This window comes from Filicampus tigris, chromosome 4, assembly GCF_054856515.1.
Source record: "Filicampus tigris isolate MCC_2025a chromosome 4, RoL_Ftig_1.0, whole genome shotgun sequence".
Taxonomy (NCBI): domain Eukaryota; kingdom Metazoa; phylum Chordata; class Actinopteri; order Syngnathiformes; family Syngnathidae; genus Filicampus; species Filicampus tigris.
The window spans coordinates 1753305-1772024 of NC_141220.1; the positions used below are offsets into that span (position 1 = coordinate 1753305).

The 18720-nt window shown below is 41.4% G+C and overlaps 1 protein-coding gene and 1 long non-coding RNA gene across 2 annotated transcripts in view; both read left to right on the forward strand.

Moving 5' to 3' along the window:
- Window positions 1-4663: 4663 nt before the first annotated feature.
- LOC147148075 (uncharacterized) lies at window positions 4664-7978 on the forward strand. Its single transcript, XR_015086560.1, has 3 exons — window positions 4664-5171; window positions 5849-6032; window positions 7261-7978. It is a non-coding gene; the product is annotated as an uncharacterized LOC147148075 (long non-coding RNA).
- A 2407-nt stretch (window positions 7979-10385) lies between these two features.
- Window positions 10386-18720, forward strand: part of klhl25 (kelch like family member 25) — a 45644-nt gene continuing 37309 nt past the window's right edge. The window contains exons 1-2 of the mRNA XM_086027872.1: window positions 10386-10551; window positions 13645-13848. Coding sequence (XP_085883998.1) covers window positions 13667-13848 — 182 coding nt within the window. The 5' untranslated portion in view covers window positions 10386-10551; window positions 13645-13666. The remainder of the gene's footprint in view (window positions 10552-13644; window positions 13849-18720) is intronic.

Below are 18720 nucleotides of genomic sequence, written 5' to 3' on the forward strand. Positions count from 1 at the left end.
ACCTCTGGTCCGCAGGCAGCCAGCTGTGACCCGCACGGTTCAGAGATGGTCTGGAGAGGCCGAGGAGGCCTTAAAGGACTGCTTCAGCACAACGGTGTGGGAAGTATTCAGCGATGCTCACGGGGAAGACATTAGTCACAGACTATATAAATTTCTGCATGGAGAACACCATACCCACCAGGACAGTAAGGTGTTTCTCCAATAACAAACCCTGGATCACACCAGACATAAAAGCTCTCCTGAAGGAGAAGAGGAAGGCTTTTGCGTCAGGCAACATAGAGGAGCGGAAGACTGTGTAGCGCCAGCTGAGGAGGAGGATCAGAGAGGGGAAAAGGTCCTACAGGAAGTGGATGGAGGAGCAGCTGCTGCAGAATAATGCCAGGGGAGTCTGGAGGGGCATGAAGACCATCTCAGGCCACGGACAACCCAAGACCCGGACTGGGGGGGACCTGCAGTGGGTAAATGAGCTCAACCTCTTTTTCAATAGGTTCGATCAGATGCCTGCCCCCACTCAGTCTCTCCTGCTGCAGCCTCCACCTATTCCTCCTGCTGGTTGTGTCACCCCCTCCCCCCTTTTCTCCACAGTCTCCAGCTCCCAGCTACACCAGATAGCCACCACTCCCTCCTGCCCAGCCTTGGCCTTCACAACATCTCAGGTGAAGAACCAGCTGAAGAAGATGAAGGCGAGGAAGGCAGCGGGTCCAGATGGCATCAGCCCCCAGCTCCTCAAATCCTGCGCAGACCAGCTGTGTGGAATTGTCCAGCACATGTTCAACCTGAGCCTGAAGCTGGGCAGGGTCCCCCAGCTATGGAAAACATCCTGCCTGGTCCCGGTGCCAAAGACCCCCCACCCGAAGGAGCTCAACAGCTTCAGACCAGTGGCGCTGACGTCTCACCTGATGAAGACCCTGGAGAGACTGGTCCTTGTCCAACTGCGCCCCCTGGTGAGCTCCTCAATGGACCCACTCCAGTTCGCATATCAGCCTGGCATCAGTGTGGATGATGCCATCATCTACCTCCTCCACACTTCACTCTCCCACCTGGAGAAGGCAGGGAGCACTGTGATGATCATGTTCTTTGATTTCTCCAGTGCTTTCAACACCATCCAGCCCACCCTACTGGGAGACAAGCTGGAGCGGGCAGGGGTGGCCCACCACCTCACCACATGGATCCAGGACTACCTCACAAACCGGCCACAGTATGTGAGGACACAGAACTGTGTGTCTGACGTGCTTCTCTGTAGCACAGGGGTCTTGGCTCCCTTCCTGTTCACCCTCTACACCTCGGACTTCAACTACAACACCCCTACCTGTCACCTGCAAAAGTTCTCTGACGACTCTGCGATTGTCGGCCTCATCACAGGCAGAGATGATCGGGAGTACAGAGAACTTACTCAGGGTTTTGTGGGCTGGTGCCAGCAGAACCGCCTCCTGATCAATGCAGGGAAATCCAAAGAAATGGTGGTGGATTTCGGTAGGCGCCAGCACTTTTCACCTGCACCAGTGAATATCCGGGGAACAGATGTTGAGAGAGTCTCAACTTACAAGTACCTGGGTGTTCATCTGAACAATAAACTGGACTGGAGCGACAACACAGACGCCCTCTATAGTCTGTATATTGCTGTGAGGGAATGTTTCATCCTTATGTTACTTTGACTTCTTTAGTCCACTAGATGTCGTTGCTTTCACTTAAGCACCAACATCCCAAATCTATTTCGCCATAATTTCAAAGAAAGTCTCAACACCTAATGCTTTACCCGCCCATCTCTATGGATAATTATGTGATCACCCTCCGCCCCCCCCCCCCAAAAAAAATGGTGTTGAAATACTAGTCATTATTGCACTATTTATTTTATTTTTTTTTCAAAATTTTTCCAAAATGTACAAACAATTTGGCACATTGAAAAAATACTAAATAAATAAATAACATAAAGGCAGCACGGTGGTCGACTGGTTAGCACGTCCGCCTCACAGTTCAGAGGTCGTGGGTTCGATCCCGGCCCTGGCCTCCCTGTGTGGAGTTTGCATGTTCTCCCCGTGCCAGCGTGGGTTTTCTCCGGGTACTCCGGTTTCCTCCCACATTCCAAAAACATGCATGGTAAGTTGATTGGACTCTCTAAAATTGCCCCTAGGTGTGATTGTGAGTGTGGTTGTTTGTATCTGTGTGCCCTGCGATTGGCTGGAAACCAATTCAGGGTATCCCCCGCCTACTGCCCGAAGACAGCTGGGATAGGCTCCAGCACGCCCCGCGACCCTTGTGAGGAGAAGCGGTATAGACAATGGATGGATGGATAAATAAAATAAAATGAAGAAAAGAAGAAAAAAGGAACGCAGTAAGACATCCAAGTTAAGAAAACAAAAAACAAAACGCCAGAGTACATCTCATTCATTTTTGTTTTTCATCAGTTTTAAAGAGTTGAGGTGATTGTCTGTGAGATCTTTCATAAAGACAGAAAGGGACGTTGTCTTTCTCCATTTGGAGCTGTGGATGAAATATTTAGCTAACAGTAATAGGTTGTTTAACATCAGTTCACATACATTGTCGTTCTAAATAAGTCCAAAGACAATATCTTCCTTTATAAAAGGAACAGAATGAACGATTTCGGTTGGGATCCAGTCCTGAAAGCGGAGCTGAGCATTCTGTCCCAGCTCCAGAGACGGAATGGTCCCATTTTGTGGACAGACGGACGGAGGATGAGAAGTCTTTTAAAAATGACGGACTAAGAGAGGACATAAGTGGGTTTTTGTCTGTCCCTCTATTTGTCCCTAACTGGGTCAAGTACTGACTGAACATGTTGTGTTGGGTTCTTTAAGGAGACCACTGCATGTTCTCTTTTCCGGAGCAGCCTTAATTAATTGCCTGCACAACGCTTTTCATGTGCTTCCTAGTAGTCACATTGCACATGCATATTCTGCATGTGCTTCAACACATGTAATACCGTGGATAATGCCACAGGATGCCATTTCACTGACTGACAGAAACACATCCAACCTGTCTTGTGTGTGTTATCCGGGATAGCAATTTTGTTTTAACTAACTGTTAACATTTAGTACCTTATCTCTTTGCCTGCAAAGTATGTCCTTGTGTGGCACATCTTTAGACTGTAAAAATCTCTACCAGCGTATACATTTAAATGACCTGGAAGTGGAAGACTTTGTTTCCTCTTAAAATAACCTTGCATTTTTTTGCAATAATTATTTTATGAAAACTGAGAACGTCTTGTGTTAAAACGCAAAGGGTTTGCAATAAAACACAATAGTATTGCATTGTTACTCAATCTTAAAGTGGAAGTCAACACAAACATATTTTTTTCAAGAATATGTTCTATGCAAGCCCACTAGTTGAAACTAGGCATTCTGATAAATATTGCGTTTGTGGAATAAGAATTAATCCACCTGTTTTCAGCCATCTCTGGGGGGGGCATTTTGTTACTTCTGTCAAATGAAAATGACATCACCACTGCTCAGGGCTCAGGTAACAACCAATCACGGCTGACCTGTTTTCTGAAGCTGAGCCGTGATTGGTCATTGTCAAAAAAACCCCGAGATGGCTAAAACAGGGGGGATTTTGCTGCTTAACTCATATTCCACAAACGCAATATTAATCAGAATGCCGTGTTTCAACCTGTGGGCCTGCGGAGAACATATTCTTGAAAAAAATATGTTTGTGTTGACTTCCACTTTAAGACTGAGTAATAATGCAATGCTATTGTGTTTTATTGCAAAACCTTTGAGGTCATTTCCTCTTCAATACACATTATTTGCATACATATTTTCTATAACTAAGTTTCGCACCTTAATTCATTCGCGGATCGGCGGAATGTATGGACAGAAGCGCTTTAAATGAATGAGTACGAACTGGGTCGGAGGACGATTATTTTTATGAATGAGGACGGATGGACGAGGACGGAAGCCAAGTCGCGGTCGGAGGACGGACCAGCAAAAAAGGTAAAGTGCCCAACTCTGCCTGAAAGTCCTTCCAGAAAGCCGTTGTGTACACAGTCAAAGAAAAGATTTGAAGTTTCAAATTGTGGTCAATACCCAATCTCAATCTTATCAACTCACTGGATGATTAATGTTGCTTAAAATTTTGAAATGGAGTTCTTTTACTTTGGGGCTGACCATATATTTGTGTAGTGTTTGAATTTTCTTAATGTGGGTATTGTAAAAACAGCTGGATGATTGAATTCCTATTTGCTCGTATTGGGTAGAGAGTATCAGTCAGGAAAAGGCATAACACTGTTTTTTTATGAGTGAAAAAGTCATTATTTTCGAATTTGAGAATATTTAAATCTGTCATAAAATTGTCAATGGTTTGAACAAACGATTTGATGGTTGATGGGATTACTTATACTTTGTTAAATTTGGCTTGTGTACAAGATCAAATCATATCTGGAACAGAAGTTTGCACGAGACAGCCTATTCCCTCAGCCATCAAATAAATGGGTGATCGACCAAATATTTTTTTTCCAGCCAATGTTGTAAGAAGAGAGATTTTGCAAAAGGAAAAGATATAAGCTAAATGTTAACAGTTAGTTAAAGTGGAAGTCAACCCAAACACATTTTTTCAAGAATATGTTCTGTGCAAACTCTAGTTTCCTCCCACATCCCAAAAACATGGTAGGTTAATTGAACACTGTTCTTAAAGATGATAAGATCTCTTTTTGTTACGGTTTTTAGTCATAAATATGCATTCCTCCAACCTGACTACGTAGCCAAAGTTGTGAGAGCAACGTTTCCCTTTCCTATGGCCGTTTGTATCAACATAGCTCAATCAGCACTGACAAACGGGCCCTTTCAGCAGCCTGCAATTATATACTTCACTAACCCGCCCCTTTTTGGTAGTATGTCCCTCACTCAGCGCGAACTCCATCCGCAACCGGTATACAATTGAGTCGCTTACACAGGAAAAAGATGGAAGCCAGAAAAGCCCTCGGAGCTGCTCTGTACCAGACTGCACAAAGGACAACAAACACCTTTTTCTTCTCACTCCATCCAAGCCACAGAAAGGCTTGTGGTTGAGGTTTATTTATAAATCGAATGTGTCCAAAGACTTCCCAAAACTTTTTTGTGGCAAACATTTTGCTGATGACTGTTTCAGCAATTTGGACATCTTTGGCTTTGCCGGGATCAATACCAACTCTCTCTGGAATTGGAAGTAACCCTGTCCAAGTAAGTCTATTTTCGGAGCAATTTCCTTCAGATGTGATATATTGTGGACTTGTTTGAGTCGTTAGCTTCGCGGCTAACAGCCCAACATCGATGCTATCTCGAAGCGTGTGAGTGTATCACCTGATGTGAAACTCTTTACAGTTATGAACGAATGTTCTCTGGAATTTAGCTTTATTAATATCTCTTTCCAATCCTTGAAGTGAGATGCTTATTTGCTTATGTATTTCCTAACCTCGTGCTGCTGTTCAACACTGTCGTGTCGTCATTCATAACAGCTTTTCTTTGTGTAAGCTAAAAGTACTGTTGTAATCACATACGTTAGCTTCGCGGCTAATATAACATCGATCTCGAAGCGTGTGAGTATATAACACATGTTGTGAAACTCTTTACAGTTACAAACAAATGCTATTTGTAATTTAGCTTTATCAATGTCCCTTTGCAATCCTTGAAGTGAGATGCTTATTTGCTAATGTATTTCCGAATCTCGTGCTGCTGTCGACATTGTTTTTGTCTGTAATTAAAAACAAAGTTGGCTTGCTAAAATGTTTAATTCCTGACTTTTCCTCCCAGCAATGTATATATTGTAGCAAGTCAAACAAGACAGTTGAGTGATCAACACAGTTTTTATGCTTTTTATATTTGTAGTTAATCTGTTTTATTGAATGTTTTGGTAACAGGCCAGCACAACTCAGTCGGTCCAGTCATTGGCTTAGCAGTCCCCCATTCAAGTAGCAGTGGTTAAATAAGCCATTGTTCACCCCCTCTCAAGGAGTGTTGCCTGCCAGACGGACATATTACCCACAAGTTGTGTAGGGACTTAGCTGGCTTCGAGAACACTGCAGTCTCACTTAAGAAGTAAAGGTATGAACAACGTCCAGTCTCCTTTAGAATGTTAAGATCACAAAGCAAATAAATAATTGTATTTGTGTTCAAGCAATGAAAGCAGGAGTGCTTCTCGGATGTTTGTAGTTTTCTCAAAAATGTCTCTTTGGTGCTCTTCAGTCAAGGGATCAACGCAGGACTTGCAAAAAAAAACTAGGAACTGAGGCACTCAAAGTTATTTTGAATTAAAAGGCCTTTTAATTCAAAATAACTTTGAGTGCCTCAGTTTCCAGTTTAAAAAACAAAACATATGTATATGTGTATATATGTATATATATGTATATGTATATGTGTATGTATATGTATATATGTGTATGTATATGTATATATGTGTATGTGTATATGTATATATGTGTATATGTATATATGTGTATATGTGTGTGTATATATATGTATATGTGTGTATATATGTGTGTATATGTATATATATGTGTGTATATATGTGTATATACGTGTATATACGTATATACGTGTATATACGTATATATGTGTGTATATACGTATATACGTGTATATACGTATATATGTGTGTGTATATACGTATATATGTGTGTATATACGTATATATATATATGTGTATATACGTATATATGTGTGTATATACGTATATATATATGTGTATATACGTATATATGTGTGTATATACGTATATATATGTGTATATACGTATATATATGTGTATATACGTATATATATATATGTGTATATACGTATATATATATATGTGTATATATGTATATATATATATGTGTATATACGTATATATGTGTATATACGTATATATGTGTATATACGTATAACTAAAAACAGGTGGATTAACTCTTATTCCACAAACGCAATATTTATCAGAATGCCTTGTTTGAACTAGTGGGCTTGAATGGAGCATATTCTTAAAAAATAATATGTTTGGGTTGACTTCGCTTTAATAAAGTATTTGCATAAGAAAATCAATCCTCTTATTCATGTTAAGGGTATTAAAATTCAAGAGAATAATGGGACAGAAAAATCAAGGGATTTTTTTTACAATAAATAAAATATGCGATTAACTACGAGTCAACTATGAAAAAATGCGATCAACTACGATTAAAAATTGTAATCGCTTGACAGCACTAATATATATATATTACATGAAATATGTAGAAAGACACAATAACACAAAAATAAACACAATTTAACCTGAGATATTTGTCCTTGTTGTATGTTACAGGTTATGTTGAAGACATTTTTGATGAAGTCTTTTCCGATCCTGTGCCATACACTGATGTAATGTTGGCCATCCCTGTGCCTGAGGACCTATCAGCCCAGTATGAGAGGCCCCGGCAAGTAGAAGGTTGTTGCCAGTTTTGTGTCCAGGTTCAGACGAGGGCCAGTTTGAATCCGGTGTACTGGCTGTCGTCCTCTGGAAATTCAGAGCGGATGCAAAGGACCACACACGCTGGAATAACCACCCTGATTGTGCGCCCAAGGAGTCCCCAGCACCAGCTCACAAAAGAACGATATGCCAGATGCCTGAAACGACTACAATAATTGTTTTTTTTTCAGTGTGGTTATTGCATGATTAATTTTAATTTCACTAATTTCTGTTACTAATATACGATTTTTTTCCCTCACAATTTAGTTGTTTATTCATAAGACTGTAAATTAAATCCTTCTCAAAACATATTTTTACAGTGAATTGTTCCGTAGTGCAGTGGCCCGTAAATCTGCATAGCATTTTGTCTACCTTATCTCGTGTTGATGATTTAGTTTCAGATGGTATATGCACTTTCCTCTTTCATTATTGGTTTAATTAAGAACAGATCTTTAAATCTATTGTGTAAGTAAAATGCTGTTAATCCCAATGGAATGTTCTGTGTGTATTAAGTTAAATTGACTGGCATTTTGAGTTCAAAGAAAGGAAAATTAAGATTAAATAAAAGACTTTCAAAATACTTCATTTTCCATTATTTTTTTCATTTTACAAAGAAATCGTAATCGTGAAAGCGGGTTTGAGAGAAAATAAGATGGATTTTCTTGTTAGGAAAAATCGAACAGCCCTAATGGTAAGTATAATATTGAGGTGTGAAACAAATAGCAAATTGGTGTTCAGAATCGTAGTGGAATGATGCCATGGAAATTTCCCAAAAGCAAATATTCTCTGCTTCTGTTGGCATAGTGGCACATTTCCCACAGAGGCACCTATCAAAAAGCACAAGGCAGATGAGATGAGATGAGATTACCCAGTACTGAATAGGCCACATGGATAGGACACAGTTACATTTGCCATTTCCATAGTTTGCATTGAGCAGTTAGTTTTGCATTACAAGGGGATCCACTTGATTCGGGTACAATTTACAGTGGTTACATCACTTACATGTAATAAACAGAGCACTGCCATCTTGCATGCCATATTTAGTTTTTTTATTACAAGTGGAAGCACTTGATTCGGGTACAATTTAGTGATTACCTCACTTGTAATAAACAGCACCTCCAGCTACACTCATTAGCGCTATGACAAGCTAATGTTGTATTAACCTAAACAACCAAACACAATTGACTACTAACCATTATGATACATCCTGCTGCAGCCGTCGGGTCACTTCTTCTGGTGACTCACCATCTGGGCCGGATTCAGGATCGTACTGAAATGCACATAGTGTGCGCTCAATGTGTTGAGCCACTTCTGTCAACTCCCGCATCGGCAACACAAGCTAACTTCGATGTGATGACGTAGTTGACCAGAGGCCACCACCAGATGCTAACATACATACAAGTAACACCACTATACTTATACATACTACACGAGTTGCACTACTACATAATATTGATATATCCTTGTCCAGGATATTTGTGGAGACTGAAGTGTGACTGGAGTATAGAACACACACTCCCCAAAAATGTTTTTGATTGGACACCTAATTTAGAAATAGATTTGATAACTGTCATTAAACAGACACTACTGTAATAATACCAATTATAAAAACATTTTGTACATAAACGTGGCATTTGGTGACCTACTGTTGTGCTCAAAAGCAGGTGTCAATATTTATTTAAGTGCGGACGTTAAAACTCAGTGTGTAAGCACGTGGGGCAGGCATCCCCTGGCCACGCCTCAGCCGCGTCTTGGCCGCGCCTTGGCCGCGCCTTGTCCACGCCCACCAAAATCTGCTCGTTTCGTCCTAGGCTGTCAGTGACCTTCGATTGGAGCCTATAATTCGACAACTAGGTGGAATTTCTTGAAAAAGTGTTTTGATACAGTATTAGGGTGTCCAAAGGATGTTTTTTTTTGTCACTGCAAAGGTCATGTTAGCGGCACTTTAAGTATGATTGTGAGTGCGAATGGTTGTTTGTCTTTGTGTGCCCTGCGATTGTCTGGCAACCAGTTCACGGTGTACCCCGCCTGCTGCCCAAAGAGAGCTTGGACAGGTTCCAGCACGCCCGCGACCCTCGTGAGGATAAGCGGATTGGATAATGGATGGATGGATGGATGTTCTGTGCAAGCAGACTAGTTTGAAACAAGGCAATTTGATTAATATGAAATATTAGTTAAGCAGCAAAATCCACCAGTTTTTTGTCATCTCAGGGGTGGCCATTTTGTCACTTCTGTTGACTGAAAATGACATTACAGACCCTCAGGGCTCAGATAACGACCAATCACGATTCACCTGTTTTCTGAAGCTGAACTATAATTGTTCGTTATCTGAGTCCTGCGGGTGTGTGATGTCATTGGTCGCAGTTTGTAGTCGGAAACGCTAACGGAAGCCCGTTTAAAATCATAGGCGGACTGGGTCATAGGCGGGTACTATTTTTTCCGGACGGAAAACATGGTGGAGAAATGGACCGCAATTTTTTTAGTAAAATACCCAGTTCTGTCTAATGTAATGCATTTACATTTTTTGTATCCTGAATATGTAACGCCAGTACACGAATTCATTATGATTGAGGACTAACAACGTCCACTCATAAAGTGATTGCTTTCAGCCCACTGCAACACATATCCCAGTGGCTGAGTGTATCAAATTACATTTTCCAAGTTTATATTATTAGAATACGGCACACTGCTGTGTATGTATCAATTGTTTTGTTTGTTTTTGTGTGGCTTCTTTTTTCTTTTCTTTTCTTTTCGTTTCATTTCTTATATGAGCAATGATTTAATCGTTGCATTAAAACAACTGCCTGAATCCAATCGCTTCGACGTAATTAATTGGCCTCTTTTAGTCAACTATAGAGGTGCCCCTTATCTCAATTCCATTGGTTTACATTCAATCCGTAAACGCAACAGAATTCGTTGATTGGCCAAACAGACATTCGATCAAAGTAACAACAAATTTCATTGGTTTGCTATGCTCGTGCTTTTATTTTGGAAGAGGGGGATTCTAGCTTTCAGTATTAGTGACTCGACAGGGTTTTGTGACCTGACCACTGTGTGGTAGACACACAGGAACAGACCGAGATTTTGCCGTGCAATTTTACAGACCAATGCTCAACATTCGTGTGATTTAACATTTCATATGGAATTGTGAGTATAGTAAGACAAATGTTTTTGTGTATTATTTCTCACTAGAACGTCGACACCGAGCAGATTACTTTAGATTCCATCGTATAACTTCAGTTCGAGAAATTAAGAATATAATTCGATAATCATTTTGTTACTTTTTGTTTTGTCGGTGCTTGCATAACTTCGCACACGTTGAGTGAATCCATCCTTCTTGTCAGGCAGTGGTAAGTTGTGGTAGGTTTTTGGCTTCTGCCAGCAAAATTTCGACATTACAAAGCTCGCGACATTTAGCAACATCTGAACGCGCGTACTTCTCAATTTAAATAGATTAGGTTCATAAGTATGGCTCCATCGAATTCACTGCTCTGTGTTAGCGTTAGAATGCATAGACAAAAGAAGGCTTTAATATGTTACGTACAATGAGGTCGATCCAAAAATTAGTCGGTTGCTAGCTTGTGGGCTAACTCTGTTTTGCTATGTTAGGATGATGGTCACAGTATGGTCTTTTAGGCTTTGTCCTTTTTTAAACGTTATTGTGGTTGCCTTTTTTTTTTAATCAAAGCTTATTTTGTGTCATTCATGTATTTTGTCGTCCCTTTTAATCATTGCGTGTTTGGGAAAGTCAGCACCTTTCTGTTTTGACAATCCCTACACTCGTGTGTATGTGATACTGTACATAATTAATGATTTTCATTTTGGAATATATTACACCCGCACCTATCCACTCACACGCATTCAGTACACACTGTACTTGACGAACACTTTGTTGAGCTAATAAAGACAAAAATACGTAGAGAAAACACAATGAAAGAACCCGTGCATGACCACGGGCCATTTAAACAGACCTTTCCCTTGGAGCCCAAGCTCTTTTATTTATGAAGGAATATTTGTGGTGATGTGAGGTAACTAAGTAGCCATAATACCCACTTGTTGTGTTTACATCTAAAGAAGGTGTTTACTCCTTAGACCACATGCTAAGTGAGTATGTGAAAGGGTTAGACATTACTCTTGAAGGTATTTCTGTTGAGAGGCAGTTGAAATGATATACAGGGTATGAATCCTTTTATATTGGTGGCATGGCATGGTTCACATTAATACACACACACACACACACACACGCACACACACACACACACACTAGCCAATTTACAGCGGTGCAAATATTTAAATAAAGCACAATTTCACGGCCGGTGTTGTATGCGACACAATGCGGAATGCGGAAGCCGTGTGGCGTAATGGCCGCCCCGCTACAGTCTATTAGTGTTTTGGTTTTCTTTTTATTTATTAATTTTTTTAGACAACAACGAGTGAAAATAGTAAGGTTCGCAGGATTACGTAGGCTTTACTCTGTGATGTAAACTAGTAGACTTTAAAATGTTAGCCACCTTATCTACCTTAATATTGAACTTGTCCTTATTTGTACAGTATAATAAATCCCTCGAAGCTGGAAGCAGCCAATTGGCTGGTGCAATGAAGGGTGGACTCACATGGGATTCACAATGACACGAGGCTGCACACTGCCTGTCCGGTGTTAGGCTGACGACTCTTGTATGAGGGAAAAGTACAATTTATACGTTTTGGCAAGTTTGGGCGGTTTTAAAAAAAAAGTGACATTTAAAATGGTGGTTTACTGTCAAAACGGTAATCATCCCATGCCTATTCCCCATTGATTCCCGAGTCGAGGTCAACAGCCATCTCCACTCTACACAGTGTTGATGGTGCACTACTTCCCCTTCCTGAGACGACCAGAATTTCCAGGAATCTGTCCTCCATGGCCTTGCCGCACTGCTCAGATTAGCTGCCTCAACAATGGAGGCACGGAAAATGTTCCACTCTGACTCAATGTCCCCTGTTTCCCCCGGGACGTGGGCAAAGTTCTGCCAGAGGTTGGAGTTTCATCTCTTTCTGACGGGATTCTGAAAGACTTTCCCAACAATCCCTCAAAATACGTTTGGGTTTACCAAGTTGAACCGGTATCTTCCCCCACCATAGGTGCCACCACACCACCAGGTGGTGATCAGTTGACAGCTCCACCCCTCTCTTCACCCAAGTATCCAAAACATGCGGCAGCAAATCCAATGACACGACTACCAACTGGATCATCTAACTGCAGTCGAGGGTGTCCTTATGTTTGAACATTGTTTGTTATAGACAATCCGTGACGAGCACAGATGTCCGGTAACAGAACACCACTCTGGTTCAGTCCGAGGGGGCCGGTCCTCCAAATCACTTTCTTCCAGGTCTCACTGTCATTGCCCACATGAGCATTGAAGTCCCCCAATGGAATGATGGAGTCCCCAGGGGGGTTCTCTCCAGCACACCCTCCAAGGACTCCAAAAATCGTGGATACTCTGAACTGCTGTTGCATATGCACAAACAACAGTCAGGACTCGACCCTCTCGTCCACTGGAGTGAACCCCAACGTACAGGTGCCAAACTGTGGAGCAGTAAGTATGCCCACACCTGCTTGGCGTCTCTCACTGCGGGAAACTCCAGCATGGAATAGTGTGGACACTCGACTCGAGAGGACTGGTACCAGAGCTCACGCTGTGTGTTGAGGCATCCCTAACTATATCTCGTCAGAACTTATCAGCCTCGCACACTAGCTCGGGCTCCTTCCCTGCCAGTGGTGACATTCCATGTCTTGAGAGCTAGTTTCGGGGGTTCTGATCACCAAGCCTTTTCTCCTTTCTTTCTTTCTTTCTTTCTTTCTTTCTTTCTTTCTTTATTTTTATTATTTTTTGACAGATTCAACCCATTCCAACTTAAACTGTTCAACTTGTTCCTAGCAATACATTTTCTTTTCAAAATTCTAAAATAATAGCCAGAAATATTTTTTCCCCTGTACTTGCCACATTTTTGACCGTTTCAAACCATTCCCTTTTCACCATCTCACTGTATATCAATCTGTCATTCAATATAATTCCAAATCCTTTGATATAATTCCAACTCATTCCACACATTTTCATTTAGCCTCTCAGCCTTCATGTGTTCAACTTTTTTTGTGCAAGAACTTACCTCATATGATATCATGAAATTAGTGCACATACAGTATATATAGTAATTGATTTTGCATTAATTCTTTTCTATTGTCTGTCCTTTTTTAACTTTAAGGTTCTGAGTGAGGACTACCACCATGTCGGTGACTGTTCATGAGAATCGGAAATCCCGCACAAGCACGGGATCCATGAACATTTCACTGTTTCACAAGCAATCACACCCTGACAATGTCTTGACTCATCTAAACACAATGAGGAAACAGTGCATGTTCACAGACATCACGCTGTGGGCTGGGGACCGCTCCTTCCACTGTCACAGGTAAGAAAACTAATGATGGTTCAAATCTAGTGTGTTCTTGTTGTATGTGTAAATAGGTTGTTCTCAAGTATGTGTAAATAGGTTGTTCTCAAGTACGGTCCAGGAGTGAGAGCCTAACAATTACGTTTTTCATTGTTACAGTGTGTTATGAATGAATATAGTTCACTCAGCCCTTTGTTTGCAAGAGTGTGTTATGAATGAATATAGTTCACTCAGCCCTTTGTTTGCAAGAGATTGTTGAATGTCGAGGTAATCCATTGTTTTATATTGGAGCGCTTGGTACTTGAGCACCAAGCCCTTAGAACTCAAGTTTGAACAAAAATTAAAATATTTTTACACTTGAACAGCTTTACTACCTTCATACAAAGATTAAGTCAAGGAATAGACGAGTGTTTTACAGTGAACCCGTTGAACTTCCGGTTCAACTTACTGAAATTGTTCCGGTTGAAGTATGCAGTCCATTACAGTTGTAAATCGCGGGAGGCAGAAGGTAACGCGTATAACATACCTTTTTCTGCCGACGTCACATTATGGACAGCATGGGACTTGGTTATACAGTGTTGGGTTGCATTGACATTCTGCCAGTCCATTGATAACTGTTTTTGAAACTGATGCATTTTAATACAGTACAATACATCCATCCATTATCGATACCGCTTATCCTCACAAGGGTCGCGGGGCGTGCTGGAGCCTATCCCAGCTGTCTTCGGGCAGTAGGCAGGGGACACCTTGAATTGGTTGCCAGCAAATCGCAGGGCACACAAAGACAAACATCCACACTCACAATCACACCTAGGGGCAAGAGAGACCAATCAACTTACCATGCATGTTTTTGGAATGTGGGAGGAAACCGGAGTACCCGGAGAAAACCCACGCAGGCACGGGGAGAACATGTAACTCCGCACAGGGATGCCGGGATCGAACCCACGACCTCTGAACTGTGAGGCGGACGTGCTAACCAGTCGTCCACCGTGCCAATACAATACAATACAATTTTATTTATATAGCGCATTTCATAACAGCTAGGGCTGTAACCAGTGTTGTTACGATGCCATTTTTTGGCCCCGTTACCTATTCCAATACCAAGCTGTGCGGTATCGGCCGATGCCGATACTGTACCGATACCAGACTTTTGGGAAAAAAATAAAATAAAGCTATAGGACATTATTACAAAAGTTTGTTTTGAGTATTAGTGACCCATCGCAACAACCTCAGCTCCCAAATCCACTTTCAAAACTAAAAACAAGCAGTAGAAAAATCCAACAAGTTCAACTCCAAAATTGAGCAGGGTTTGTTATTGCGGTACATTCCCCTTGTTCATGCTCGCTGCCGCTGCCGCCGCCGCAAGTTCTTGGTGCTTGTTCACATGTTTCGTCCTCAAATGTTTTATCAGGTTTGACGTATTGAACCTGGCCACTTTGGTTCCGCCTCATGCAACATTCGCTCTAGCTGGAGTTTCTATGTTGAAGTAGTACATATCGCCGACATTGTATCTCCTGCATACAGTGTTTCAACGTTGCGCACAACGCCAAATCTGACTCGTGTTTTCTTGCTTTGGTGTATCATAACATCATCGTAAACCAAACGATGGTTGAATAGATTCGGCGCGTTGCCGTTGGGTGCAAAGAACACTTGCACTTAATGTCTTTGCTCACCGTCTTCTACGGAGAACCCAAAATGTAAGCAAATAAGCGATTTCGACTTGCCTTGCTTGTTTACAAGTCGTTCCTGTGGCGGTTCGTGTGCCATTTTTAGGTCTGTTACTCTGTTAAAACGTTGAGTAGGAGCATGTGCAGTGCGACGTGTCAGGTGCGGGGTACGGGCTGGTAGCTTGGAGAGGGTGGCGCGGCGGAGTAACTCGTGAGCGCATGCCTCAAAACAACTCAAAATTAGTATTAATTATCGTTTTTTACGATTATGCCAATTTTTTAATTGTGGAGTGTAATAATCGAAAATGTAATTGAATTTCGATTAATTACACAGCCCTATGTTGTAACATATACACGCACAGAATACGTGTGTTGAATAAACACCCTATTTCCATCGCTCTTCGTGCTGGTGAGATTGCGACATGGGCTAGATATTAACATGCATGTGCATTTGGATAAGGCTCTTCTGTTTCTCTCCGGTGTGCGGCTCTCAAATATGCGCGCTGCATTAAAAGAATGATACCAGTAGCAAAAACCAGCATCGGCGCTTCATTTGTTCGTACTCGCCGATGCCGATATCAGCATTTTAAGCGGTATCGGGATACGTGCCGATAACAGTATCGGTATCGGAACAACACTAGCTGTAACAAAGCACTTTACAATACAATAAATAAAACAAAAACAATAAATGACTGTGGTACATGTATTAATTAATATAGACATAAAATATGAATAAAATAAATGAATAAAGCCAATAAATTGACATAAAACGCTATATACAATTGACACCGGAAAAGAGCCGAAAAATTCACGTCTGATCAAAAGCCAAAGAAAAGAAATGTGTCTTAAACTGGGTTTTAAAAATGGACAGAGAGTGGGCTTACCTAACAACCAATGGGAGGTCATTGCAGAGGGAAGGACCAGCGACAGAAAAGACACTTTTGACCCAATTCCTTATCCGCACGATCGGCCAGAAAAAGGTCGAGCCAAGTTACATTGTTTCAGGCTTAGAAGTTAAGTAGTGTAAAAGAAAATGTGTACATTGATTTACCTGACACGTACACGGACAAAGACATTCCAGTTTCAAAAGAGAGCATCTAAAGACCAGGCACAAAGTTGAACTGCCAGATATAGATGCCGATGTTGGACTTTTGATAGGAGCAAACACTCACAAAGCGATGGAACCTCGGGAAATCATTCACTGCGTAGATGATGGTCCTTTTGCAGTCCGTACAATTCTAGGGTGGGTTGTCAATGGCCCTTTGAATAAAACGGACTCTGAAAATGAACACAGTGCTTCTGTGAACCGCATATCACTGTCAGAAATTGAAACACTGTGTGTGAAACCGTTTTACCATGATTTTACAGAAAAGGTTTCTGAAGACCGACACGAGATGTCACAAGAGGATGTACGCTTCATAGACTCTTTCAAGAACATTGTTAAAAAGGTTGAAGGTCATTCTTGCATAGGCCTCCCTCTTAAAGATCAGTCTGTCAAACTACCCAACAACCGTGAGTTAGTTGTTCAGAGAGCAGAAAGTCTCAAAAGGAAAATGCTGAAAAACAAAGACTTTCACAAAGAGTACACAGCATTCATGTCAGACCTCATTGACAAAAAATATGCTGTACACCGGTACAGCAACCGGCCAAACAACTGAAATGTGATGATACCTCACCATGGGGTATATCACCCACAGAAAGGTCAACTCTGTGTTGTCTTGACTGTGCGGTTTCATTCCAAGGCAAGTCATTGATCAAAGAACTTTTACAAGGACCTGATTTGACTAATTCTTTATTTGGAGTTTTAACCCGCTTCAGACACAACCACATTGCCTTGATGTCAGATATAGAAGCAATGTACCACCAAGTGAAGGTTCTGCCAGAGGATACAGATATGCTACGCTTTCTCTGGTGGCATGAAGGGAATCTGGATGAACCACTGCAGGAGTTCAAAATGACTGTGCATTTGTTCGATGCAACGTCCTCATCGAGTTGTGCCTACTTTGTCTTGAAGAATACAGCTGAGGATGCCACTCACAAGGCGTCACAGATGGCCATTAGTGCAGTGCAGAATAACCTTTATGTAGATGATTGTCTTGACAGTCACGGGTGATAGTGAGGCCTGCGCTATGGTGAAGGAGTTAACTAAACTGTGTGCAAGTGGAGGTTTTCATCTTACAAAATGCAATAGTAACAGCAGAATTGTTCTGACCTCCATTCCCGAAGCTGAAAGAGCATCAGAGATTAAGGCATTAGATCTCTGCCATGCCGAACTTCCAGATGAACAAGTCTCAGGAGTAAATTGGTGTATTGAAACAGACTTTCTGAAAGTCAAAATCAGTGAAAAAACAATGACACAAACCAGACGAGGAATTTTGTCGTTTGTGAGTGAGTGAATTTATGACACTTTAGGATTTTTGTCCCCAGTAATTCTTCCGGCAAAAATGATTTAGCAGAAGCTGTGTGGAAAGAAATTCTCATGGGATGAGGATATTCCAGAGAACCTGATTAAGAAGTCACAAAAGTGGTTGTCACAGTGGACAGATGTTTTCAACCAGTTGGATTTGGAAACGTCACGTCTGCCCAACTGCATCACTTCGCAGATGCGAGTGAGAAAGGATACGGTATGGTTACATACCTTCGTGTCACAAATGAAAGAGGTGAAGCCCATTGCTCATTTGTAATAGGCAAATCATGAGTATCACCTTTGAAACAAACTACCGTATTTTCCGGACTATAAGTCGCTACGGGAGTCCAAGTCGCACCAGCCATAAAATGCATAATAAAGTGGAAAAAAACATATGTCGTACTGTAGTATAAGTCATATTTTGGGAGGAAATTGTGCGCTTAGTACACATCATTTCCAACGAGCCACAATGGTAACATTTACAGTATTTTCTGGACTATAAGTCGCTCCAGAGTACAAGTCACACCAGCCATAAAATGCATAATAAAGGGGAAAAAACATAAGTCGCGTTTAGGGAGGAAATTGTGCGCTTAGTACACATCTTTTCCACCGAGCTACGATGCTACATGTAGCATACAAGAAAGTTACAGTAAGAAAACTTGAAACTCACCAAAACGGTTGTAGATCGATTAAATAAGTCTTTTATTTATCCCTGACCATGTAGAATGTTTCCAAGTCTCCAAAAGTATTTATGTATTCGGTCGTAATTATGTCTTCGTCTCCTCTGGGCTCGGCTTCTTATGTGTGTGGCTGCAT